The sequence below is a fragment of the Martes martes genome (assembly GCF_963455335.1).
Source record: "Martes martes genome assembly, chromosome: 1".
NCBI classification, from domain to species: Eukaryota; Metazoa; Chordata; class Mammalia; order Carnivora; family Mustelidae; genus Martes; species Martes martes.
The window spans coordinates 207,803,476-207,828,033 of NC_137888.1; the positions used below are offsets into that span (position 1 = coordinate 207,803,476).

General features: G+C 53.5%; 2 protein-coding genes across 4 annotated transcripts; one reads left to right on the plus strand and one right to left on the minus strand.

The window, feature by feature from the left end:
• On the plus strand, positions 1-9,089 carry PALM3 (paralemmin 3). 3 transcript variants are annotated; one of them, XM_080804942.1, is made up of 7 exons: positions 1-210; positions 2,653-2,701; positions 3,752-3,832; positions 4,392-4,534; positions 4,659-4,743; positions 6,368-6,413; positions 6,533-9,089. In XM_080804942.1, exons 1-7 carry the CDS (start codon positions 170-172, stop codon positions 8,254-8,256), a joined length of 2,169 nt encoding a protein of 722 aa, XP_080661068.1. In that variant the 5' UTR covers positions 1-169; the 3' UTR covers positions 8,257-9,089. The 3 variants fall into 3 exon arrangements, with proteins under 3 accessions (XP_080661068.1, XP_080661070.1, XP_080661069.1); XM_080804944.1 differs by lacking the exon at positions 1-210 and adding an exon at positions 4,173-4,242 and having other exon boundaries at positions 2,650-2,701; XM_080804943.1 differs by lacking the exon at positions 1-210 and having other exon boundaries at positions 2,650-2,701; positions 4,173-4,534.
• IL27RA (interleukin 27 receptor subunit alpha) lies at positions 8,445-24,558 on the minus strand. The gene is made up of 14 exons (XM_080804967.1): positions 24,359-24,558; positions 23,777-23,894; positions 20,385-20,542; positions 20,138-20,295; positions 18,551-18,710; positions 18,376-18,449; positions 15,652-15,835; positions 15,369-15,557; positions 13,192-13,293; positions 12,958-13,116; positions 10,218-10,343; positions 9,745-9,838; positions 9,469-9,562; positions 8,445-9,342 (listed from the first exon to the last, which is right to left on the minus strand). Exons 1-14 carry the CDS (start codon positions 24,450-24,452, stop codon positions 9,088-9,090), a joined length of 1,965 nt encoding a protein of 654 aa, XP_080661093.1. The 5' UTR covers positions 24,453-24,558; the 3' UTR covers positions 8,445-9,087.

Consider the following 24,558-nt stretch of genomic DNA (forward strand, 5'->3'; position numbering starts at 1 on the left):
CTCGTGCTTGCGTCTCCTGCCTCCTGGCCCAAACCAGCTGGACCAGCTCTCCCAGTGCCCTCCTGCAGCCCCCCCTTCCCACCAGCCAAGTCACAGCATCCAGGGACCTTCAGGCAAGCGGGTGGTGGGTCCTGATCCTGGAGACCTGAAGGTGGGCTTCTGGGCAGAGATGGCCCTGCAGAGCCAGATGTGGTCTCCAGCCACACCCATGTAAGTGTCTGGGGTCCGGGGTGGGGGTGGCTGGTGGGCAGGGTCTGAGAGGGGTTCTTCGGAGGACACTGGCCTTTCCGGCGGGGGGTGGGGAGGTGAGAGCTCCAGCCTGTCCTCTCTAAGGGCCCTAGGGGGAATGGAGAGAGGCAGCCAAACCCGCAGGCTCTTCATGTCCCCCTCTACAGAGAGTCAGGTGGGAGATGTGGACCCCCCACCTCCTTTTTTCAGAGATTTTCTGCAGGCAGTCTTCAAGCTCAAAGTCCAGCCTGGGGGTGGGGCTATGACTGAGGGGGACAGTGGCGGGAAATACCAGGGTCCCTCACTCCCATGTTCTGCCTCGAGAAACATCTCTCAGTGTCCCAGGTGGGAAGAAATGCTTGAGATATAACAGAAAAAGTTAACAGCTCCTAAACTGGGAAAGATGATGGCAAAATTGGAACCTTAGTTCCTTAGTGAAATGGCCACCAGCTGTTCCTGGTGACAAAAGGCCACGGCCACGAACACTGTTCTTGTAGAGTTGGAGATGAACACTATCAAACAGGGTGCGCAGAGGATTTTAATATTCAAGGTTTGAGGGCATTTTAAAGTAAGAGGGGGGAGGGGCTCCAGAGGTTTGTAAAGAGTTCCGGGTAAGCGTTTCCCCCCAGGGACCCCAATTTGGTTGCTCACTCTTTTGGGTCCCCCGTTGCATTATTCACCAACTACAAACCTGGTTGCTTAGCAATGGGAACCCGATCTCCACACACCTCCCCCCCAGCAAGGAAGAGGCAGGGAGATTACATCTTGGGAATGGGACAGCAGAGGGGGGAAGTTTAGCCCTCCCCCAAGGGCAAACTTAATAGCAGGGGCCCTGGGCTCCCTTTGGGATACCTTATTAAGCATGACATTAGCCCCCTAGGTCAACTGAAATCGGGAACCCCCAGGCTGATCTCTGGTCTCGTGGCTGCCAAGAAGAGGATGCCTAGACCCCTCTTACCTGCAGTGTTCCCAGTGTTTTGGGCCTGAGACCCCTGAGTTCTGATCTCCTGACTCAGTGATCTTAGATGAGTCTTTTCACCACTTCTTGGAGCCTCAGTTTCCCCATCCATAAGATAGGGACAATAGTACTATTGCCTCCCAGGATCACTGGGTAGATTAAATGAATTGCTAGAGGCAAAGCATTTAACAGCACCTGGCATGCGGTACACGCTGGCTAATCATGGTTGGCTGCTTTTATTCTCAGAATAGCAACTCAGCAAAGGGTGGACTAGTGTCTCAAGATCAGGGCAGGGAGGGAGAGGCGGAGGTGACTGTGGGAGTCTATCAGAAACCCTCTAGAGCCCTTAGGGCACTATAGGTAGTAAGCCCTGCATTATTATGTCTTCATGGTGTGGCCAGGGAAGACTTGGGAGTCCCCAGCAGAGTTTGGGCAATGTGGCTGATGCTCACCCAATAGAGTTAGTGCTCAAATTAGTAAATGTTTGAGGGCTTGTCCTGTGCCATCCTCCCTGAGCTAAATATCAGGGACAACAGGCAAATAGATAGATCCTTCCAGATATTGTCCTGCAGAAGCCCATGCACATAGTGGGCACTCAACACACATCTGTGTATAGGTTCATGTGACAATGACTGTCCCACAGAAGGGGTGGCTCTGTAGGCGCAGGGATCCTGGGGTCCTGCATGGAGGTCAGTGATGGGGGTGAGCTCAGGTTAAACCTTAAACACCAAGACCCCTCTGCCTCCTCCCAGCTCAGAGTCCAATGCTAGGCTACATGACCTGGTAACCTTTGCTCCCAGGGAGGGGAGTTGGCAGGTAGCTCCAGAGTTACCATGGCAATGGCATGTGTCTACCTTGGGATGGACACTTTTCTCCCCAGATTCCCTCATCCCCCAGGGCTGAAGGTATCTTGGGTAGGAGCCGAGAGGTCTGGAGAGGGTGTGGAATTGGAAAGAGACACACAGCATGTTAGGGGCCTGGCAGGATTTGAGAGTGTCTGTAGGACAGCCTGGGACTGGTTCTTATAATTAACCATAAACATTATTAATCACGGGAATTACTAACATTATTAATAATAAATGACCCTACTGTTTTTGGAACACTATGTCCTGTTTTTTCCTGCATGGATATTTCCTTGCAAGGGCACCTCTCTGCAAGGTGAGAATCAAGCTATCCCAGCCTATTTTACAGATGAGGAAACTGAGGCTCAGAGAGGACATGTCAGGCCTAGGAAGAGCATTAGCTTAACTTGTCATGGTCTCTGCTCTCCCTCCACCCTCCAAAGAAACTCTGAGCTCTCCCCCAACTCCTTTCAGTTGCAAAGGGGAAATAGAGGAAAATGCCGGGCTTCGGTTGGTTTCCAAGCAGCTCAGGGATCTTGGCTCCGAGAGGGGCATTCGGGAGGTGGCCGGATGCGGGCCTGGCCCTGGGAGACCCCCTCCGCAGTCTCTGCCTTTTCCCCACAGGCCCATGGCCGAGAGCTCCCTCTACCGGCAGCGCCTAGAGGTCATCGCTGTAAGTGAAGCCCTCCCACTGCACTCCACCCGGCGTCCTGGGCCCTCCTACTTTTGTCCCAGGTCTCTTCCTCAACTCTCTCTCAATCCGGGAAGCAGGCTTAACGCTGTGAAGTGTGTGTATGTGGGGCGGAGGGCGGGAAGGCACCCTCAGCTCCAGCCCTGCCCAGGGCACCCCACCTAAATCCTCAGGCCCCTCTGCTCTCCAGTTCCTCTATCTGGCCACCACCACCCCCAGAATGGTGATGCTGTGTACCCGACACTCCCAGAATCCACATCCGATGCTCCATTTTGAACCCCTGTCTCCCAAACACCCCATGTCCGAACCCCATCTCTTAGACCCTCATCTCTGGATCCTCATCTCTCTAGAGCCCATCCCTGTGAACCCCCATCTTATTAATCCCTATGTCTCTGATCTCCCCCTTCTGCACCTCATCTTTCTGGACCCCATCTCTACACCCCGGTCTCTCTGAACCCCCATCCTTCTGACACCCATATCTGTACCCCATCCTCTGAAACCCCATCTCACTAACTCCCATCTCTCAGCCCTCGATGTCTGCACTTCCATCTTTTCGGGCCCCATCTCTACGCCCCAGTCTCTCTGGACACTCACGACGGCACCTCTCCGGACCCCCCATCGCACTAGTCCCCTCCCTCTGATATCCATATCTGGACCCCCATTTCTCTGAACCCCTCTCTCTCTGTAACTCCATATCTCGGACCCTCACAGCCCGGTCCCCCTTGGAGATCTCCATTCCAAGGCCCCGTCCCCACCCCCTTCCACAGACCCCCCATTCCGCGCGGGCGAGGCCTCCGCAGCATCCCGGGCGCGGCCGGCCCCGCCCCCGCCGCCCCGCCCCCACCCGCTGCTGAGTCAGCGCCTCCGCAGCCCCCTCCCCGCCTGGGGCCCCGACGTGCGCTCCGCGGCCCCGCCCGGCTCGCAGCCCCGGGAGCCCCGGGAACCCCCGCGAGCCCCGCGGAGGAGGGAAGGCGGAAAGGGAGGCGGCGGCCCCGCCCGGCCCGCGTGCAGCTCCCGGTCCTCTGTGCGCAGGAGAAGCGGCGGCTGCAGGAGGAGATCCGCGCCGCGCGCCGAGAGCTGGAAGAGGAGAAACTCCGCGTGGAGCGGCTCAAGGTTGGGGGCGGGCAGGGGCGCCTGCCCAGCTTAGGCAATGAAGTGGGGGGGGTGCCAATGAGAGTCAGTTTGGGGGGAATCATAGGAACCTGTGTCCAATTTGGGGGAGCAATTGGGGGCATGGGTTCCAGCTTTGGGGGGGGGCATTTTTCCTCAGCCTGGGAGGGTAGGTGGCGGTGGTGGTGATGGGGACATTTGTACCACCTTTGGGGGCAGAGTATGGGAACAGTGAAGGTGTTTGCCCAGCTTGGGTATAGGGAGGGGCCAAAAGCGATTTCACCTCTGGGGGCGCCTGTCCCATGCTGGAAGGGGTGGGGAGATAATGGGTGTTTTGTTCTAGGCTGGAAGAGCTATGCGCTGGTAGTGGGGGTGTCTGTCCCACCTGGCAATATTGGGGGTGCACAGTGAAGGCATGTATCATATCCCACCTTGAAGGAGAAATGTCTGCCCCATTCCGGGTGGTTTTGGGCAATAAGAAATCTTCCCAGCCCCGGGGATTAGGAGGGTACCCGACATGGGGTGGGGTAGTCGTTATGCACAGCTACCTTCCCATGCCCAGAGGAAGTCTCTCCGGGAGCGCTGGCTAATGGATGGGGCGGCTGAGGGGACGGAGCGGCTGGAGGACTCCACCTCGAAAGACCCCCAGTCACCCGAGGGCCAGGCTCAGGCCCGAATCCGGAACTTGGAAGACAGCTTGTTCACGTGAGTCAAGCCCCTGCCAGCCTGGCTAGGCTAGGTCCCCAGGTCCACCCGAAGGAAGCGGCAAAGGGGGGGGAGGGGCATTGAGCCTGGGGTCCTGGCTCCCAGCAGCTCCTCTCTTCCCCAGACTCCAGTCCCAGCTGCAGCTGTTGCAGAGTGCGTCCACAGGTGCCCAGCACAAGCCCTCAGGGAGGCCCACCTGGCGCAGACAGGTGAGGGGCTAGGGGAGCCAGTGGGTGGTGGGGAGGCAGCCAGCGGGGACAAAAGCACGATTTCTCCAAGGGCAGTTTAACCACTGAGTCCTCTGCTATTGCTCCGCTCTGTGGTCTTGGACAAGTTGCATTCCTTGCTCCAGCCTCAGTTTCCCTATGTCCAAAATGAGAACAGCATCAGCACAGGGCGGTCGGAGGTGAGGGAGCAGGTCAAGAAGATCATGGCTTCGCACCAGGAACAGGCCCGAGGAAGAATTCTGCCATAGGATTGCTCTTACAGCCAGAACAAGGGATGTGGTGGGAAAAGGGCGGTGGGGGGGGGGGCAGTACTCGTGGAATGTGGCCTCAGAGTGGGGAGCAGGTCACCATGAGATGCTCTTGTCATCGGAGGCATCCACACGGGCTTTTGTTTTAGCAGCACTTTTATTAAGATACAGTCTGCATGCTACGCAACACACAGGCTTTTGACAACCTTACATTAAAATCTGGCTCTCTGGGTTGTCCCCGAAGTCCAAAGATCTGCCAACATTTGTGCCTGGCCATAGGGAAGAGCAGGGGCCACAGCCCCTGGCTCTCCCTGGTGCCTTAGCTTAGCTCCCAGGAGCCCGTTTCAGGGCACAGAGGGAGAAGCAGACCTGTTTACGGATGTGGGAAGCAGCACTCGTTGGGTTTTAAGCATTGGCTGGGAGTTACTTGCCAGAGAGGCGCGAGGAAGGATTCCTGGCCCGTGGGAGATCACCATCCCAGAGTCTGTGATGGGGGGAGCCCTGGGCAGGGGAGGAGCATAGAGGAATCACCTGAGTGAGGTTGGGGGTTCAGGGAAGGCTTCCTGGAGGCAGTGCCATATATATTGAATTTGAGTGGGAACCAGGCAAGAGTGGAAAGGGAATTCCAGGCAGAGGAAACAGCCCACATAAAGGCCTGGAGGCTGGAAAGAGAATAAGATCGGAGAACTATGAGGAGATTCCTGGGGCTTAGCTGCTCCTCCTCCCCTCCCTGAGCCCATTTTCATACTTTCGCACTGTCCCTCCCACCCCTGCCCCACTTCAGCTATGCTGAGCCTCTTTTCCAGTCCTTGAACATGTGTAGCTCGTTGCAGCCCCAGGGCTTTTGCACTTGCTTTCTCCTCTGCTTGGAATGCCCTTATGTACCTCTTGACTCAAGGCTGGCTCCTCCTACCCTTTGGGTCTCTCTCGGTTCAGTGTCACTTCCTCGAGAGCCCCTCCTCCTGCTTATTTTTTTTTCTGCCATAGTCTTTCTCACTCCCTGGCATTACATATTTATTTGTGTTTTTGTTTATACCTTACCCCCCTGGAATGTAAGTCCCCAAAGCAAAAGGCTTAAGTAAGCGTCCCTTGTCCACAGCAATCTCAGTAGGTGACCGAGTAGGTCCCTAATACAGAGCTATTGGCTCACAGACACAGTATTGATAAGCACCTACTGTGTGTGAGGCCCTGGACCAGAGGGCGGTAAGACAGGTGAGGAAGGCTGAGGGTTTGATCCCGAACGTGATGGGGGGTGGGGGGTGCATTGAGGGTGTCTGAGCGGGGGCGGGTACCCGCATGCAGGGAGGCTGGAGGTGCAGACACGGGCTGGACTGACCTTGTCTCTGCCATCCCTGCAGGGTCACCGACCTCTCTCCCAGCCTGTCGTGGAGGCAGGTCCCACAGGTGGGTGCTTGTGCTCCAGGTCTAGGGGGTCCCAAGAAGAGGGGCCTGAATCTGGGGGGCCAGAATCTCACTCTGTCGCCCCTCTGTCTCCTCTCCTTTTCCTCCTCTCACTCCCCAAGACCATGCTGATCTGAACAAGAGAGCCTCCCTACCAGCTGGACCAGTGGACACATCTCCAGAGTCCCCCTCAGAGGCCAGAGATGAGGCTGTCAGGGCTCCGTCAGACCTGAGGCTGTTTCCTGGGGCAGCAGGGGCCTCCTCAGAAACCAATGGCCCCTGCCCTGGACCCAGCCCCCCTCCAGAGCAGGAGCCTATTCAGGCACTGGCAGCATCCAAGGGGGGGGTGGACGAGGCCAAAGGGGGTGTGGTGAAGGTGGTATGGGAGGGGCTGAGGGCCACAGAGGACTGTGCCACGGAGGCCACGGGCCCAGAGCTGGAGGCTAAGGTAGAGGAGATGGTGCTGGAGGCCATTGGGGACAGGCAGGAAGCTAGCTGCCCAGAGCTCCCATCCTGGGTGAAGGAGGACAGGGGCATCGTGGAGGTGGTCTGGGAGGGGGTGGGAGAGCCAGACAGCGGGGACTCAGAGGCCACAGGGGAGCTGGGCAGGGGCCGGAAGGCTGTGCAGGCCAGCTCACCGAGGCTTCAGGTGAGACTAGAGGGAGCAGCTCCTGGAGAAGGAGGTGTTCCCAGGGGCAGCCCCGACGGCGACGGGCCAGGGGGCTCTGGAGGAGAGGAGGGGTCTTTCATTTGGGTGGAGAGGGTGACCCTCAGCGAGGACTGGGAGGAGCTGGGGGTGGAGGGATTGGAAGGGCCAAGGATGTGGGGAAAGGGGGGAGGACCTGAGAGTCCACTGGGGGCAGAGAGGGGGGCAGGGGAGCAAGCTGGGGAGGCAGGGAGCGGCCAAGCAGAGGAACCCGTGGGCGGAGGAGAGAAGTGGAGTGAGGAGAAGGCAGGGACAGAGGAGGAAGGAGCAGACATGTCTCTGATGGCGGAGAGGGAAGGAAGCAAGGACTCCTTGGAGCCAGAGAGGAGAGGGGGTGAGGACAAGCTGGGGACAGAAAGGGAAGCAGCTGAGGAACTGTTGTCAGTAGCAAGAGAGGCAGTTGAGGGACCTCTGAGGGCAGAGAGGGAAAGAGGCGAGGAGCCATTGCAAGTAGAGCTGCAAAGCGCAGAAGAGCTAGAGGCAGAGAAGGAAGATGAGGAACCATTGGGAGTAGAGCAGAAAGGAGATGAGGAAGAGCTAGAGGTGCCTGGAGAACCACGGGCGTTGGAGAGAAAGGAAGGCGAGGAGTCACCGAAGGTAGAGAGGACAGGAGGTGAGGCGCCATTGGAGGCCGAGAAAGAAGGCGAGGAGTCACTGGAGGCTGAGAAAGGAGGAGGTGAGGCGCCATTGGAGGCCGAGAAGACCGAAGCGGTCAAGGAAGATCTGAGTCTGGAAGAGCAGAGAGAGTCTGAGGGCGGACAGGAATGTCAGGCAGAGGAGGTGAGTGAGGCAGGGGCTCCCGCGGGGGCCAAGGAAGAGTCAAGGCCAGAAGAGGAAGATCCGCAGCCCCAGGAGAAGCAGGAAGGCTCCCTGGAGGAGGGATCTGTAAGGCCCCAAACCCCTGCTGAGGGCCAGGGCCCCTCGGGGGACGCCACCCCCCTCCTGGCAGAGACCCCAGCCCCAGAGCAGCCTGCCGAGCGCCAGCCACTGCTTCGGGCGCAAGGGCCTCGGGCCAACCCCAGTGCCCGGCCTGTGCCCACCTATGCACCTGCCCGGCAGCCCGAGCCATCTGTCCCTCCCGAGGGCGAAGAGGCAAGTGGTCCTAAGCAAAAGACGTGCCAGTGTTGTGTGGTCATGTAAGCCCACGCCCTCCACCCCACGTCCGGCTCCTCTCACAGCTACCTCGGCCTCTCGGCATCCAGCAGCGGGTCCCCGGCGCAGACAGGGCGCCACCGGGCTGGCTGGGCCACCTGGGAGCCAGCTGGCCCGCACGTCACCTCCTCCCGGGCTTCTGGACGCTTCCCACTGCCTGTGACCCTGGCCCCCTTCTACGACAAAGCCTTTATACTTGAAAATAAAACGTTCAAGCATCCGGACAGTCTGAGCATGTGTGCTCTTGGCACGGATCCCCCTCAACACCTCCTGGTGGGAGAGCAAGGGCTTCACTCCCACTGGCGTCAGGGAGTCGGTGTGAGCAGACGTGGCTGCCGGACACAGCGCCCCAGCCTTGAGAGCTACAAAAACGTACAAGGGTGTTTCTCTGGGTGGCCTGGAGTCACACAGTCACTTGGGAACAGAGGTTCCTTTCCTCTTCTTGCTCCGCCTTCTCCGGTACAGTTAAGGCTGGATGGCGGGCGCGCCGGTGTTCCAGCTCATGGGCAAGGGTAAGTGTGGAAGAGCCCAGACCCCTCTGGGCCTCATCTGGGCATCAGCCCGAGGCACTCCCGCCCGCAGTCCATTGGCGGGAACTCCATCCGGGGCTGCACATGGCAGCAGGTGGGGCAGCAGGGACGCCCAGCTGCAGTTTCTGTTAACAGCAGCAGGACAGATCTGGGGAGGCGGCTGCCACTCGATTTCATACATGTTCCTTTGCTCCCTCCTCCATCCCTACACTCCCCAGAGGGCTAGGCCCTCCCTCTGTAGGGGTCCTTCAACCTGTTCTTCCTGGCTGGGTGTCCTCAGGCAAGTGACTCAGCCTCTCTGAGCCTCAGTGTCTTCATCTGTCAAATGGGCACCCCTCTCCTGGCCTGGGCTGGGTTCAGGCCAGAATTCGGAAACTGGGCGTGGGCCCAGAAGGCCCAGCTCCTCGGGGGTGGGCAGGAAGTGTTTCTCATAGCCAGAGCCCGGCTGGATGGAGGTCTGGGGGGGCTCCACAACTGGGAGGGGCTCCATCTCCTCCACTTTCAGGACGGGCAAGTCCCTGGGGGACTGAGCCTGAGGCACCTCCTGGGAAGAAAAGAGACAGGGATTCTGCATCCCCATTCTCCCCAGCCTGCTCCCACCCCCTCCCCGCTGACCCCCTCATTCGCCAACCTCCCAGACGGCCCAGACAAGCCAGGCTTTTTCGCTCACCTCCACGTGGGGCTGGCCACAACTGCTGTTGGCCGGATCAGGAATCTTCTCCCAGACCCAGCGGGGCAGTACCTTGTGCCGAAGGTGGAGGCACCTGGCAAGCAGGTAAGAGGGCAGAGAACCTAAGTGACCTGATACCCAGGCCCAGTTTGCAGCACCCAGGAACGTCCGCAGAACCCTGAGGCGTTCCCTTACTGCTTGCCCCCCACCAGAGCTTAGCTAGTGTCCAACTGCCCTCCCCACCTGGGCAAAGACCCACATATCTGACAGCCTCACCTTCTAGACGTGGCCAGGCTCACACCACAGCCAGTCAGGAGCAGGCCCCACAGGAGAAAGACACCCGGCAGAACTTTCCACTTCAGGCTGTTATCTGAGGCAGAGGGGCAGAACATTTGGATACCAGGGATGGGAGAGGGATCAGGAAAGGAGCACACATGGGGCCGGGTTTGGGTGAGGGAGGCAGGTAAAGGAGTGGGGCTTATGAGTGGTTAGGGGCTAAGGGTGGGGGAGATCTTGGGGTGGGAGTGGGGCTTGTGAATAAAACAGTCACGGGTAAGAGGTCAAGGTCAGGGATGGGGTGAAAGGGTCAGAGACACACTGCTTGATAATCCAAAGTTATTTAGTAGGATCCGAATACCTCTGAGGCATCATCAGTAACCACCCCCAAGTCAAAAGGTTTGCTCACTCACTGAAACCCCTATCTCCTTGAAACTGAGCAGTCCTATGGCAGTCCCACCCCTCCCCCCTACCTGGTAGGTGAAGCCGGAGGCTGGGACCTGGTGGCCCCTGTCCTGCGTTGGTGGATGCAGTCACCCACAGCTCACAAGGACCCCAGGGAAGGTCGGGCAGGGTGATGTTCCGGGTGCTGCCGCTCACTGAAGGACACACCCAGAGAAGTTGGGGAGGCAGTCAAGTCCTACCTCAGGGCCTTTGCATGTGCTTCCTCTGTCTGCAACACTCTCCCCAGATATCCACATTGCTCCCGCCTTCAGGTCTTTGCTCAAATTTCACCTCCTCAGTGAGGCCTTCCCTGACCATTAGAAAGTTAACTCCACAAGGGCTGTATTCCCAGCACCTAGATCAGTGGCTGGCACACAGAAAGCCCTCAAAAATGATATATATTCAAACAAATAAAAGAAAGAATGAGCATCATATTCCCCATATGCACATTAACCCAGTGAATGGAGATTCTCCCTAGGTGGGGAGAAGTGCACCTCGCAGAACTATATTTGTTTACTTATTTTTACTAAACGGTGCTTTTTTGCTTTTAAGCCAAAAGAGGAAGTAGCTTTTCAGTTTGTTGTAGGATTATGGGAGACATGAACACTGATTGGGCTCTATTGCCATAGAAAGATGTCAAAAAAACAAAAACAAAAAAAAAAGAAAAGAAAGATGTTTAAGCTAAATCAGCAGGGGAAAAACATCACAGTCATAAGAGACTCCGAGGCCAAACTATAGTCTTTAACACTGTCATCTTTTTAAAATAATAATCCAGGGGCACCTGGGTGTGATTAAGTAACCGACTTTTGATTTTGGCTCAGGTCATGATCTCAGGGTCCTGAGACTGGCCCTGCATTGGGCTCCACACTGGGCATGGAACCTGGTTAAGATTCTTTCTTCCTCTCCCTCCTTTCTCCCTCTCTAAAATGATAATGATAGGGGCGCCTGGGTGGCTCAGTGGGTTAAAGCCTCTGCCTTCGGCTCAGGTCATGATCCCAGGGTCCTGGGATTGAGCCCCGCATTGTGCTCTCTGCTCAGCAGGGAGTCTGCTTCCCTCTCTCTGCCTGCCTCTCTGCCTACTTGTGATCTCTCTTTGTCAAATAAATAAATAAAATCTTTTTAAAAATTAAAATGATAATGATAATAATAATAATAATACATGTATATATATTTAATATAGATATGTATAAACATTTTAATCTAAAAAAATTTAAAATGGGGCAGCTGGGTGGCTCAGTCAGTTAAGTATCAGACTTTGGCTCAAGTCATGGTCTCAGGATCCTAGGATCAGGGCCCCGAGGCAGGCAGCAGGGTGTCTGCTTCTCTCCCTCTATTCCTCCCCCCAACTCATGCACACACACACACACTCCCTCTCTCAAAAAAATAAATAAATAAAATCCTAAAAAAATAGGAAAACAAAAATTTTGTTCTAATGGTCCATACATACTTTTGTAATGTGCAATCATGGCAAAGTAATTATGTTTAAAAATAGGCTTTATCAGAGACAAATGCCGAAGCACTGATGTAATGAGGGGTAAAATGACACTGAGCACTCTAGAAAAAAAAGTGCAGGGGATAAAATGAAAGCAGATTGGCCGGAAATAGTTTGTTGACACCTGTGGGCACATCAGGGTTTATTATACTAGTCTCCCTACTTTTGTGTGTGCTAGAATTTTCTATAATACAAAGTTAAAAATCTTCAAAGATGGGGCGCCTGGGTGGTTCAGTGTGTTAAAGCCTCTGCCTTCGGCTCAGGTCACGATCTCAGGTTCTTGGGATCAAGCCCCACATCAAGCCCCACATCGAGCCCCGCATCGGGCTCTCTGCTCAGCAGGGAGCCTGCTTCCACCTCTCTCTCTGCCTGCCTCTCTGCCTACTTGTGATCTCTGTCCGTCAAATTAAAAAAAAAAAAAAATCAAAGAACACAACTCCTATCTCAGTGTTAATAGATACATGGAAAAATCTGGAAGCTGCATTAGCAATGTCACCAAAATTATGAGAATGCGGGTATTTTTTTTAAGATTTATATATTTATTTATTTGAGAGAGAGAGAGAGAGAGAGACAGAGCATGGTGTGGGGGGGGATCCCAAGTAGGCTTCCTCCCAAGTGGGGAGCCCAACGTGGGGTTTGATCCCATGACTCTGAGATCATGACCTGAGCCAAGATCAAGAGTTGGTTGTGCAACCGACTGAGCCACCCAGGTGCCCCGAGAATGCTGATATTCTTAATGACATATTCCTTTAATGTGTCAGCTATGGCAATAAGCACAGATAACTTTTGTAATTAGGAAAAAAAAAGGGAATAACAGTATTTCTAAAAAGGAATTTGTGTTCAGAGTAAAAATGTAGCCTATACCCAAAGGTATGAAAAAGAAATAAAAATCACACCTGTGATTCTGTTGACATTGTGGGCAATTTGTTTTCACATTTGTGCCTCTGCTTTGCACAATGCCAGGTTTATTTTACACAAATGGAACCATCTCATGGAGTTTTGTCATCTTTTTATCTTTTTCACTTAATGAACATGACAGGCATCTTTCAATATCAATAAATATAGATCAGAGACTTCATTTTTAATGGTCAAATGACAGCCCATTATATTGATAGCCACAAGAGTTATTGTCCACTAGGGAACAGACGACATCACAAATTTTCCCAGGCACTGAGAGGGAACCAAAGGCGCCAATCGCGGGATGAGGGTGGGGTAGACTGATGGGTGGGTCTTGGGGGCGGGGCTAGGAGCAGGGGGAAGGAGGCGGTGAAGCTCACCATTCATGCAGACAGTAGGCTTGGTCCCGCTCTGCACATACACAGTGTAGTGGGTGAGATGGCCCCGGAGTTGATGTCTTGGGACCTCTCCCCACGCTATGGCGGGGGTCCCTGGAGGGGCATCCTGGAGTCGCCAAAGCACCGGCCCAGCTAGGGGCGCTGGGGAGAAAGCCAGTGGGTCAAGGCTAGCTAGGGTTCCAGGGGGTTCCCCCATTCTCCAGCTCCACCACTTACCCATTTCCTCTCTGAACCTCCAGACTGAGGGGGCAGGGGCCACGCCCCAAGGAGCGACTGCTGTCACTGTGATTCGGTAGGGGACCCCTCCTTCAAAATTCCCTGGTCGGTGGAGGAGAAAGACAGTCAGAGTTGGCTCTCCCTCCCCTACTCATTTTCTACTCGGTAGACGTCTTCATTTGGGTCTCCTGAAAAATTCGTTGAGATAAATATTTGGGTAACAGTAATTGTTCTAGGGGCGCCTGGGTGGCTCAGTTGGTTGGGCGACTGCCTTCGGCTCAGGTCATGATCCTGGAGTCCCAGGATCGAGTCCCGCATCGGGCTCCCTGCTCGGCGGGGAGTCTGTTTCTCCCTCTGACCCTCTCCCCTCTCATGCTCTCTTTCAAGTAAATAAATAAAATCTTTAAAACACACACACACACACACACACACACAAAAAAAAAAAAAAAAACAGTAACTGTTCTGGGTGGTAACCCCACAGAACGCCAACAGGACAGCTGGGAAGTGAAATAGGGAAAGAAAGGCAGCCAGTAAATGAGAACAAGTTCCCAATGGAGGCATTGGAAGCTCAATCCCGCTGGCGACCTCTGGGAGGCAGCAGAGAGCAGATGCCGGAAAGTGAGGCGAACCAAGGAGGGAGGAAGCTGGGATATTTATCCACCAACACTTAGTAGTAATTGGTGAAGGGCTGCATCTGGGGCGACTTAATTCACCAGCACTTCCAGACTGCTTCTCAGATGGCCAAAATACTTCAGTGACCAGAGAAAGCCTTCAGGCCAGGAGAGACGGGTGCCAGAGGCTGGGAGATGCGCAAATACCAGGCTATGGGTGGGGCCTGCACACCGCCCATCATGGTAGGTGAGGGTCCTGAGATCCCTTCACAAAACCTACTGCTGTTGCCTGGCCTTCCCCAAATGGGAAATTTCCAGAATCAGGGCTCCTCCTTCCTTAGGAAGGACTCTGCCCTTCCTAAATGTTTCACTCAATACCTTTTCACGCTCTCCCAAGTCCTTTACACCAAGGATGGGCTCCCAATGCCACGCCCCAGCCCAGAAATCACTGTAAGCCCCCAGACCCGAGTAGCCAACAGCCCCCATGGACACCTCCATTTGTATGAACGTCTCCAACACAATGTATCCAAATGGATTCCCAAAATTCTGCCCCAGGACCTCCAATCAGAACCTGCCTGCTGCTTTCCCTTCCTCAGTTCCTACCTGGTGTGGCCCTCACCCCTTCCCTGGTCCATTCCCCCCCACCGAGAGCAGGCCAAGAGCACCTGTAAGCAACAGAGTCAGGGCATATCCCTCCTCTGCTCAGAACTATCCATGGTTCCTACCTCACAGAGAGCAAAAGCCCAAGTCCCTCCTGTGGCCCACCAGGCCTTGCACAATTTGCTTGTCACCTCCCTGCCCTCATGTCCTCCTGCTCTCCCCCTCACTCATTCCACTCCAGCCATGCAGGCCTCCTCGCTGTTCTAACACATCAGGCACATTCCTGTCTCTGGGCCTTTGCACTGCCTGTTCCCTCTTGCTTTTCCCTCAGACTTCCTCATAGCTCCCCCTCTCGCCTCCTTCAGGTCTTAGTTCAAATGCTGCTTTTCCAGAAAGGCCTTTTCTAAAAACCTTTCTTTCTAAAATAGCAATTCTCCCTCCTTCCCTTTGCACTGTTTTATTCTTTTTTTCCCCAGTTACATTATGGATGTACTTGTTTTGTTATTGTTTGTTTCACTGGGCTGCTCACTCCACAAGAACGTCAGCTGCATGAGCACAGGGATGTTGCTGCGAGAGTGAGTGGTGTGATGGTTCAGGGCCTGGCTTGAGGGGCCTGGGTATGTGGCTCAAATCCTGGTTCTACCATCTATTTGCTGTGTGGCCTCGGGTCAGTTGCTTCACCTCCCTGGGCTTTTTTCTTCGTTTCTACCTTGAGCAGGATAATAACAGAAACTTACTTTATAAGGAAGTTTGAATAACTTAATGCTGCCGGTAAGTGCCAATAGGCAGCAGCTGCTGTCACTGCACACCAGTGTCTAGAACATGGCCAGGCACACAGTGAGTGGTCAGTGAACACTGCTTGCAGGAATTAATGATATTTTAACCACAACACTCCCTCCTGTAGGTCCACGCGTCAGTCTGCTGGACAGGAGCTGGGATGGGAACCTAGGTGTCCCACGGCCTCACCTGGCAACAGAGCACTGAGGTTCTCAGGGGGAAGCCGGATCCAGCTGAGGTCCTCCAGGGGATCCCCGTCTTGAGCCCAGTCCACCACGTGCTCCTGCAACTCCCCAGACCCCCGCTGCCAAGTCACCAGCAGCCCTGTGCTGCCGGCAATGCTGCTGACCACCACGCCTCGGGGGGCGAGATCTGGACCTAGATGGGGGTTGGAGAAGCCTTGGCTGTTCTCTCGGGAAGTCCCCGCCTCCCTCTCCAGGGCACCGCTCCGAGGAAATTCACAGCCTCTTACCCAGGCAGGCCAAAGAAAGGTTGGTAAGAGGCTCCCAGCTCGTGGCATTGATGGCAGACACCCCAACCCACTCGGCCAGGGCGGGGACGAAGGAGCTGCAGCAGGGAGCCGTCTTCTGGATCAGCTCCTGGCCTTCAGCCTGGAACCAAACTTTATAGCTCATCTGCACGCAGTGCCCCGGGTCCTGGGGGATGAGAGGAAGAAGGGGTTAGGATCTCCCATCTACCAGATCCACATCCTGTGTATCTCAGTGAGGGCCACCTCACAAACCAGTCAGTGGAATATTTCTGTTGGCTCCACTTTACAGATGAAGAAACTAAGTCTCGGGGGGGCTCAGTGGCAAAGGTGACATTAAAATACAGTTCCAGGACCCACACCAGGAGGAACTGAGTAAGGCGCTCCCCTTGGATGCAAAAGTTAAAGGGGAGGTTACCAAAAACCCAGTACTCAAGAAAAATTATATTTTAATCAATCAAAATCAAGGGAAAAGAACCCACGACAAACTAAATTTCAAGATCTGAAGTACGGACAGGATCTGACCCTGCCCCTATATGAGTCTGCCTTCTCGCCTCATCCTAGTCTGTGTCCTGTGCAATTCTTTGGGATTTCAAAATTCCTACTGTTGTATAGAGGAAAAACTTTTGTAGATGATTATCCTGTCTAATAATGTTAACTGATCCTAGAACCAAACTCCTTTTGATGTACTAAGACAAAATCTTTGCGGGGGGGGGGACCCTGGTTTTAATGCTCACCGAATTTTTAAATATTCAAAATAGGGGCAGCTGGGTGGCTCAGTGGCTTAAAGCCTCTGCCTTCGGCTCAGGTCATGATCCCAGGGTCCTGGGATAGAGCCCCAGGGTCTCTGCTCAGCAGGGAGCCTGCTTCCCTTCGTCTCTCTCTGCCTGCCTCTCTGCCTTCTTGTGATCTCTGTCTGTCAAATAAAAAAATAAAATAAAATAAAATCCTAAAAAAAAAAACTCTTGTCTCAATAAATATGATCTTTTAAAAAAAATAAGTAAGTATTCAGAATACCTGGGGACTTTCTAGGCAGTTTTTATGATCAATTCCCAGCACGATCTGTGGTTTTTTGGTTTTTTTAAAAGATTTTATTTATTCGACAGAGACACAGTGAGAGAGGGAACACAAGCGGGGGGGGGGGGTGCGCGCAAGAAGGAGAAGCAGGCTTCCCGCCAAGCAGAGAGCCCGATGTGGGGCTCGATCCCAGGACCCCGGGACCATGACCTGAGCCGAAGGCAGACGCTTAACGACTGAGCCACCTGGGCACGCCCACAATCTGTGTTCTAATTAGAAAATTCTTTAATGTGGCCTGCATCACCTCACCCCTTTGAAATCCCTGGAAACTGGATGTATGGCTTGGCATGTGGTCGACTTTGGTAAATGTCCTGATTATATATGGAAGAAAGGCATGTTCTGACACTTCCTATGTAAGTCCATTAGGTTGTTTGTTAATCACATGCTCAAATATTCTAGATCTTCACTTGTTTTCCATCTATCATGAAATCACTGATGGGGTATATTAAAATCTCCCACAATGGTTGTGGATTCATGTATTTCTCCTTGTAGTTCTGTCAATTTTCGCTATATGTATTTTAAAGCCATATTATTAGGTATATACAGATTTAGTGTTCCTCTCACATTGCTGAGTTGCATAATTGCCATATGCAGTTATTTTATTTTCCCTTTCTCTTCTACAGAATATTACAATTAGAACACTTTATTATATATTTATTAAGACACAAGGAAAATGGGTTATCTAAGTATTTCATTTCAGCATAGTGAAGGGGTGTTAACAAAGTATGTGTTATGACATAGACACTGAGGCTGTGAATTGGTGTGAGTCTCAGCTCTGCCACTTACCCGTTGTGTGGTCTGAAGCAACCTCTCTGTGTCTCTCTCTTTTTTTTTTTTTTTTAAGATTTTATTTATTTGACAGAGAGAGAGAGAGCACAAGTAGGCAGAGCAACAGGCAGAGAGAGACGGGGAAGCAGGTTCCCCGCTGAGCAGGGAACCCAATGCGGGGCTCGATCCCAGGACCCCGAGATCATGACCTGAGCCGAAGGCAGAGGCTTAACTGACTGAGCCACCCAGGTGCCCCAGTGTGTCTCGTTTTTCTTATCTGTAAAGTCAGTTAATATAAACGAGCATGTAGGCTAGAACCTGGCACATAGTAAGAGGTCTGTGTTACATGTGGTTAAAATTAATATTAGATTGTGAGGCCCAAGAGGGTATGCGCTCTGTTGTTTTGTTCCCTGCCATATTTACTGTGAGCCAGGGCCTAGCAATGCCTGGAACATAGCAGATGCTCAACGGATTTGGATCAATGAGGACGGCTGCATCATTCTCTATCATCTCCTAATGTCATTCTGACATCAGCATTCAAGCCCGGGCACACTGTGCTGTATTTTATGGAGCTGAGCCTACTCTTGCTTTCAAACCTCTGCACCTGCTGTTCCCCCCTGCTTGGAACATCTGTACACGCCTTCATGTCCCAGCTCAGATCTCCCAGAAGTAGCTGACATGGGGACATGGGTGGAGGCTCGCTCTGTGCCCAGCACTATGCCAGGGCCTCTCTGAGCATCCCCTCCTTGGAGCCTTGGAACAACCTCAGGAAGGCGGCACTGGAACCGCCGTCTCGTTTGCACGGGTGTTATCTGGGGCTTCTTGACATGTGCAGGAAGAACGGAACCGCTCTCCATAGCTCACCTTCCACAGAAGCAGGGGTTCCTGTCTGCCTGGTGTCCCACAGAGGTTCCCAGATATCCATACATCTTTCGGAGCTGGCAAGGATGAGGGAAGGGGATACACATGAGAGCGGCCTAGTGGTACAGACTGCCAGGAGGGGAGACGAGGTTCTAAGGGCAAGGCTGGAGGCCCTCACCAGAGGGCGGCGTCTGGAAGGACAAAATGGGGCTCCACTCGCTCCACAGATTCTCTTCTTTCTCCATTCGGCAGCGGCCCCGCACCTCATAGCCTGTGGCCAGCTCCAGGCCCTGAATCTCAACAGGTGCCAGGGGAATGGACTTCACTTCCGGCTCTAGCTGGGGGATAGAGAGGAAAAAGCAATGAGTCCGAGGACTGAGTTGAGAGTACTCGACCCGGTGTGTCAGCAGACTCCAACTAGCCTGTTTTGTCCCAAACCCTGGAGTTCTCAGGACACAGCGTTTTTGTATCTGAAATTGGGACAATCCCAGGCAAGAAGAAGAGACGAACTGGCCACCCTGTGGGTCATGTATAGCAGTAGGTAGTAAATTTCATCATTATCCCCATTTTACAATTGAGGAAAATTGAGGCCCAGAGAGGGCAAGTGACTTGCCCAAGGTCACAAAGCAGATGAATGCTGGAGCTGAGAGTCGTAATCGGGCAGTCAGATTCCAAAGCCTGTATCTCAGCATTTCTCTGATTTCTCTGAATTGCATGCTTAATCACAGTGACAACTATCTTCTACATGGCAAATTTTGCAGGAGGTGGCTGAGACTATTGGTTATCCCTAATATCCATTCTCCCCTTCTTCCTTTGGAAATGGAAGCTCTGAATATCAGCTGGAAACGTGGCTGTCAAGAGTAAGGACTCCATTTCCCAGCCTCCCTTACAATCAGGTGAGACCATGTGACCATGCTCTGGCCAATGAGATGTGAGAGGAAATGATCCTGGTAACTTCTGGGTTGTACAAAGTACATGGGCCAGTCCCCCAACTCCTTCTGGGGTCTCCTTGCTCTAGAGTTCTCTTCCATTTTTCTTGCCATGTGAGCTTGCTAAGGTGCTTAACTTCTCTGAGGTTGGCTTCCCCAACTACGAAATAAAAATCTTAAAAGCATCTGCTATAGGGGCGCCTGGCGGGCTCAGTCAGTGGAGTATGCGACTCTTGATCTTGGCGTCCTAAGTTTGAGCCTCATGTGTGGGGTAGAGTTTACTTAAAATAAACAAACATTAACAAACAAATAAATAAATAAAAGCATCTACTATAAAGGGAGGTGGGGAGGGACTCATCAAGATAACCCATGCAATTAGCTTGGGACCTGATGTACACCAGGTGCTCAGAAATGTCAGTTGCCTTTATTCATTATTTTGGGGTGTTTAAACTGAACCTTGCTCCTTATCTGTAAAATGGGTAGGTATAAAATGCACCCACTTCAAAGAGTTCTTGGAAGGGTTCCATAATTTTAAGGTAAATGTAAGCTATTGGAGAACTTCTATTCATTCACAAAAATGTCTGAGGACGTTTACTGAGTTTCTCAAAAATTCCAAGTGGAATTTGGGATCGGGACTGCATAGAATTTTAGATTGTTTGGTGGTGGGGGGTGATTTTTTAGCTGAACAAGATGCACGTACAGGCCTTTTGTGTGAGATGTGGACAGATCATAAGGGCAAGTAAGGAACAGGCCCTGTGCTGGGTTTCTGATTTGGGGATAATGTCCTGGGCCCTGCCTGGAAGAGAGTGAGGAAAAGGGGGGCCCCTGACACTCACCAGGGTCCAGGCCGTCCCCTGGCATCTTCGATAGTAGAACTGGCAGACCATGACATTATGGGGTGGCCATACAGGTGGGGCCCAATGGACAGTGGCCTCCAGGGGCTCATCCTCTGAAAAGTCCACGTCAGGGTACAGCCTGGGGGCATCTGGCTTCACTGAGGAAGGGGAGGCCAGGTGCATTAAGCCAGGATCTCCGGGACCACCCACCCCACATAGAGCACACCACCCCCATCCCGCCGGTTACTTCGGGTTTCCAGATTCACGAAGACTGGGGGCCAGAGAGGCTGGCCTGCCTTGGTACCCCAGACAAGCAGTTCATCAGACGTGGTAAGCTGTTCCCTCCGAATAGTCACCCAGCTCTGCCCAGCGGGCACTGGCACAGTCCACGTTCTGTTGGAATGGCTGTGAGGAGAGATGTGGGGATGAAGGGGTGTGGTGTATATCGGGTTGGGGCCAGAGCCATAATGATAACTCCTCTCCCTGGGTTCAAATCCCAGCTCTGCCGCTTCAGAGCTGTGTGACCTTGAACAACTGACTTGACTTCTCTGTGCCTCTGTCCTCATCTACAAAACAAGGGTAATAGCAGTACCTGCTGAAGGGCTGGAGAGCGATGAGACAATAAACGGAATGTGTTTAAAACCGCACTGGCTGCCCAGTACATGGCATGCGAGCATCGCTTATTGTGTTCATTGGCACCTGCTTATAAGTACGCCATTTGCCCTTACGCAACTATCCAGTCAACAGATACATACTGACAGGCCCCCTCGTAGAAGCTGGGGACAGGGCTACGACCCAGGCGGACGAGGACCCGCTCTCTGGAGCTGATCTTCCTGTGCGGGAGGCAGAATCCCTAACGTATGTAATGGATGATAAACAACAACCATCAGGGCAAAGAGGAGGCTGGGGGATGATGTGGTGAGGAATGACAGTACTGTTTCAGGTCAGAGATCTCGCAGATGAGACTTTTGAACAAAGGCCTAAAGGACACGAGGGCGGAGCCATGCAGTACCTGGGGGAAAGCATTTCAGGAAAAAGCAGCCTCCGCGGGTGCAAAGGCCTTGAGGTACACTCACGGCTGTGTTTGAGGAACGGCGAGGAGGAGGCCCGCACGGCAGGAGTGGAACGAGTGAGGGGGAGGGTGGGAGGAGGCGAGGGTAGCGAGGCGAAAGGCGGACTGTGCAAGGCCTAGCAGGCCACAGGAAAGACTTGGGTTTTTACCCCAGTGAGGTGGGACCCCTGGAGGGCCGGAAGCAAAGCAGAGATGTGCCCTGACGCGGGTGTTCACAGGCGCCCCCTGGCGGCTGTGGCGAAGAACAGACTGTGGGCTGGAAGGTGCAAGCCAGGGGCCCAAGGAGAGAAGGTGACTGACCGCATGGCCCAGGTTAGTCATGGTGGATGGAGGCTGGACCAGGGTGGGTGCCCAGGAAGGAGAGTGCGTCAGATTCTGGATAATGCAGAAGGTGGAGCTGGCAAGTCTTGCTGACAGACCAGATGCGGGTGACAGCGAGCGGTGTTTAGGATATCCTGACGGATTAGATTTCAAAAGTTCAGAACAAGGCCTTCATAAAATAGCAGTAACAACAAAAACGCAGGTGCTGGGGAAGATGTGGAGAAACTGCAGCCGTGGAGGGAATGGAAAATGTCGCAGCTGCCGCAGAAAACAGTTTGGCAGTTCCTCAAAAAGTTAAACACAGAATTGCTATAGGACCCAGCAATTTCACTCCTAGGCACAGACCCCAAAGAATTAAAAAACAGGAACTCAAGAACTTGGCCATGCATGTTCATAACAGTGCGAGTCACAATCGCCAAAAGATGAAAGCAAACCAAATATCCACCAACAGATGAGTGGATACCCCACACGTGATAGATCCATACAGTGGAGTATCACTTAGCCATAAAAAAGGAAGGGTGTTCTGATACAACGTGGATGGACCTCAAAAACATACTAAGTGAAAGAAGCCACACACGAAAGGCCGCATTTCTTATAATTCCATTTATAGGAAATGTTCAGAACAGGCAAATCCATAGAGACAGAAAGCAGGGTGGTGCTTGTCAGGGGCTGGTAGGGGGCAGGGGGAAGAGGATGAGGAGTGGCTGCTAATGGGGATGGAACTTCCTTTTGGGGTGATGAGAATGTTCTGGAACTAGACAGAGGAGGTGGTTGCACAACACTGTGAATGTACCAAATGCCACTGAATTGTTCATTGTTTGTTTGGGTTTTTTAAATAAATAAGATTTTATTTATTTATCTGACAGAGAGAGAGAGAGGAAGAGAGCATGAGCAGGGAGAGGGGTAGAGGGAGAGGTAGAAGCAGACTCCAAGCTGAGCAGGGAGCCCGACATGGAGCTTGAGCCCAGGATGCCAGGATCATAACCTGAGCAGAAGGCAGACGCTTAACCAGCTGAGCCACCCAGGCTCCCCCTGAACTGTTCATTTAAAAATGGGTTAGCTTTACGTGATGTGGATTTGTCTCATTAAAAAAAGGGGAGGCCTTCTCTGACTCCTCCATCTTACACCATTTCAAACTAGGCCCCTCTGGAACGGAATGGCTGTGATGATTGCACAACAATGTGAATGTATTTGATGCCACTGAACTGTGCACTAAAAATAGTTGAGAAAAAAAGATGGTAAATTTTATGAGCATTTTACCATCATTAAAAACAAACAAACAAGGGGCACCTGGATGGCTTAGTCTGTTGAGCGTCTGCCTTAGGCTTGGGTCATGATCCCAGGGTCCTGCATTGGGCCCCTGCTTCTCCCTCTGCCTGTAGCTCCCCCTGCTTGTGCACCCTCTCTCTGACAAATATATAGATAAAATCTCTTTTTAAAACTCCCCAAAAACAAAAAACAAAAACCAGGCGCCTGGTTGGCTCAGCTGGTCAAGCGTCTGCCTTTGGCTCAGGTCATGATCCCAGGGTCCTGGGATTGAGCCCTGCATGGGGCTCCCTGCTCAGTGGGGAGCCTGCTTCCCTCTCTCCCTCTGTGTGCTTGCTCACTCTCTATTTCTTTCTCTCTCTCTCTCAAATAAATAAATAAATACATTAAAAACAACCCACCCACCCCACTGTGGTTCCCCCCTTTCAATGCCCCTTTTACTCCTCCCTCAAATAGCCAAATTTGAAATGAATTCGAGTTTGCAGGTGTGCTTCATCATGAAGGAACCCAGGTCTCCCCTTGACTCCATGAGGGACAGGCTCCACGAGGGACAGGCTTTCTGACTGCCTCTTTCATTGCTGCATCCCTGGCACCAGACCAAATTATCTTTTTATACCCTCAGAGAAGTTAGGTTACTTGCCTAAGGTCACACAGCAATAAAAAACACCTTCTAATTATTAAGCAATTTCTCTTTGCAGATGCCTAATTCATTGAACCCTCAGAACTAACGCTGGGAGGCAGTTTTCTTTATCATCATCTTTTGACAGAGGAGGAGGAGAGGCGGGGGTGGGGGTGGGGCGGGGGTCAGTGACTGGTCTAGGGTCACACAACAAGGAAATGTTGAAACCTGGAATAGAAGGGCTTGAGAGGGGGAGGGCTGCGGAGCAGAACTATTGGGGTCCTCTCAACCCGAGTATGCTAGGACCTGAGCGGCCGCCCTCTAAAGCGTCAGTTTCCCCACGTCAGCCGGTTGTACTCACTACTTCTGGCTCTGGAGGTGCAGCGTGGAGGGTGCTCCCAGGTCCCCAAGAGCTTCCCACGAGCAGTTCAGATCGCCCAAGGGTCCAACTCCATAGCACTGCAGTGGCCCAGGGCTGTCTGGAGAGGGAGGCGGGGGTGGGGGCGCGCAGGGTGTCCGAGGGAAGGGGCTCAATTCCCCCAACCTGCACATCCCAGAACCTGAATTTCCCCCGACTTCTGCCAATTGTGGAGGGCGATCCGGGGGTCCCTTCCCGGCGAGAGCAGCAGGAAGGGGGCGATGGATACCCCTCCCCAGTCTTTGGGCATAACTCCTCCCCTCCCTCTGCCAGCCACATCCTGTTACCACCCCTAGAGCCTCCACCCCACCCCTGGGCCTCGGGCTCCCACCTCGCGGCCGACCCCCCCACCCCCCACCCCGTTCGCCAACTCGTCTCTCCGCCCGGTCCCTGCCCGGGGAGGTGCAGAGGGGCATCTGCCCCTCCGGGGTTCGTTCCGCAAACTTGCGGTGCACGCGGAGGCTCGGCGCTCTCGCGGCGATCGCGGCCGCAGGGCGCCTGACACGAGCTCGCTCCACAACTCACCCCGGGACCGAGTCCGGTGGCCCAGCAGCAACAGCAGGGGCAGCAGCACCAGCTTGGGCCGCGGCCCGAAGAGGGGGGCCCGGGGCCCCCGCATGGCGCCCCACCGCGCCCGCGAGTCCCGCCCGGCCCTGCCCGGCCCAGCGCGGCCGCGCCGCCCGCCTGGCTCTCCCGCCCCAACAGCGAGCCGCGAAGGGAAGCGT

Excerpts from the sequence above, each read along its gene's own strand:
- PALM3 (XM_080804942.1), top strand. The coding sequence starts at position 170 with ATGGCCCTGCAGAGCCAGATGTGGTCTCCAGCCACACCCAT. Across the intron at positions 2,702-3,751 it reads AGCGCCTAGAGGTCATCGCT|GAGAAGCGGCGGCTGCAGGA; the intron begins GTAAGTGAAGCC and ends CTCTGTGCGCAG. Across the intron at positions 3,833-4,391 it reads TCCGCGTGGAGCGGCTCAAG|AGGAAGTCTCTCCGGGAGCG; the intron begins GTTGGGGGCGGG and ends TCCCATGCCCAG.
- IL27RA (XM_080804967.1), bottom strand. The coding sequence starts at position 24,452 with ATGCGGGGGCCCCGGGCCCCCCTCTTCGGGCCGCGGCCCAAGCTGGTG. Across the intron at positions 18,711-20,137 it reads AGGGGACGGCCTGGACCCTG|CTAGAGCCGGAAGTGAAGTC; the intron begins GTGAGTGTCAGG and ends TCTATCCCCCAG. Across the intron at positions 9,839-10,217 it reads CCTCCGGCTTCACCTACCAG|ATAACAGCCTGAAGTGGAAA; the intron begins GTAGGGGGGAGG and ends CCTCTGCCTCAG.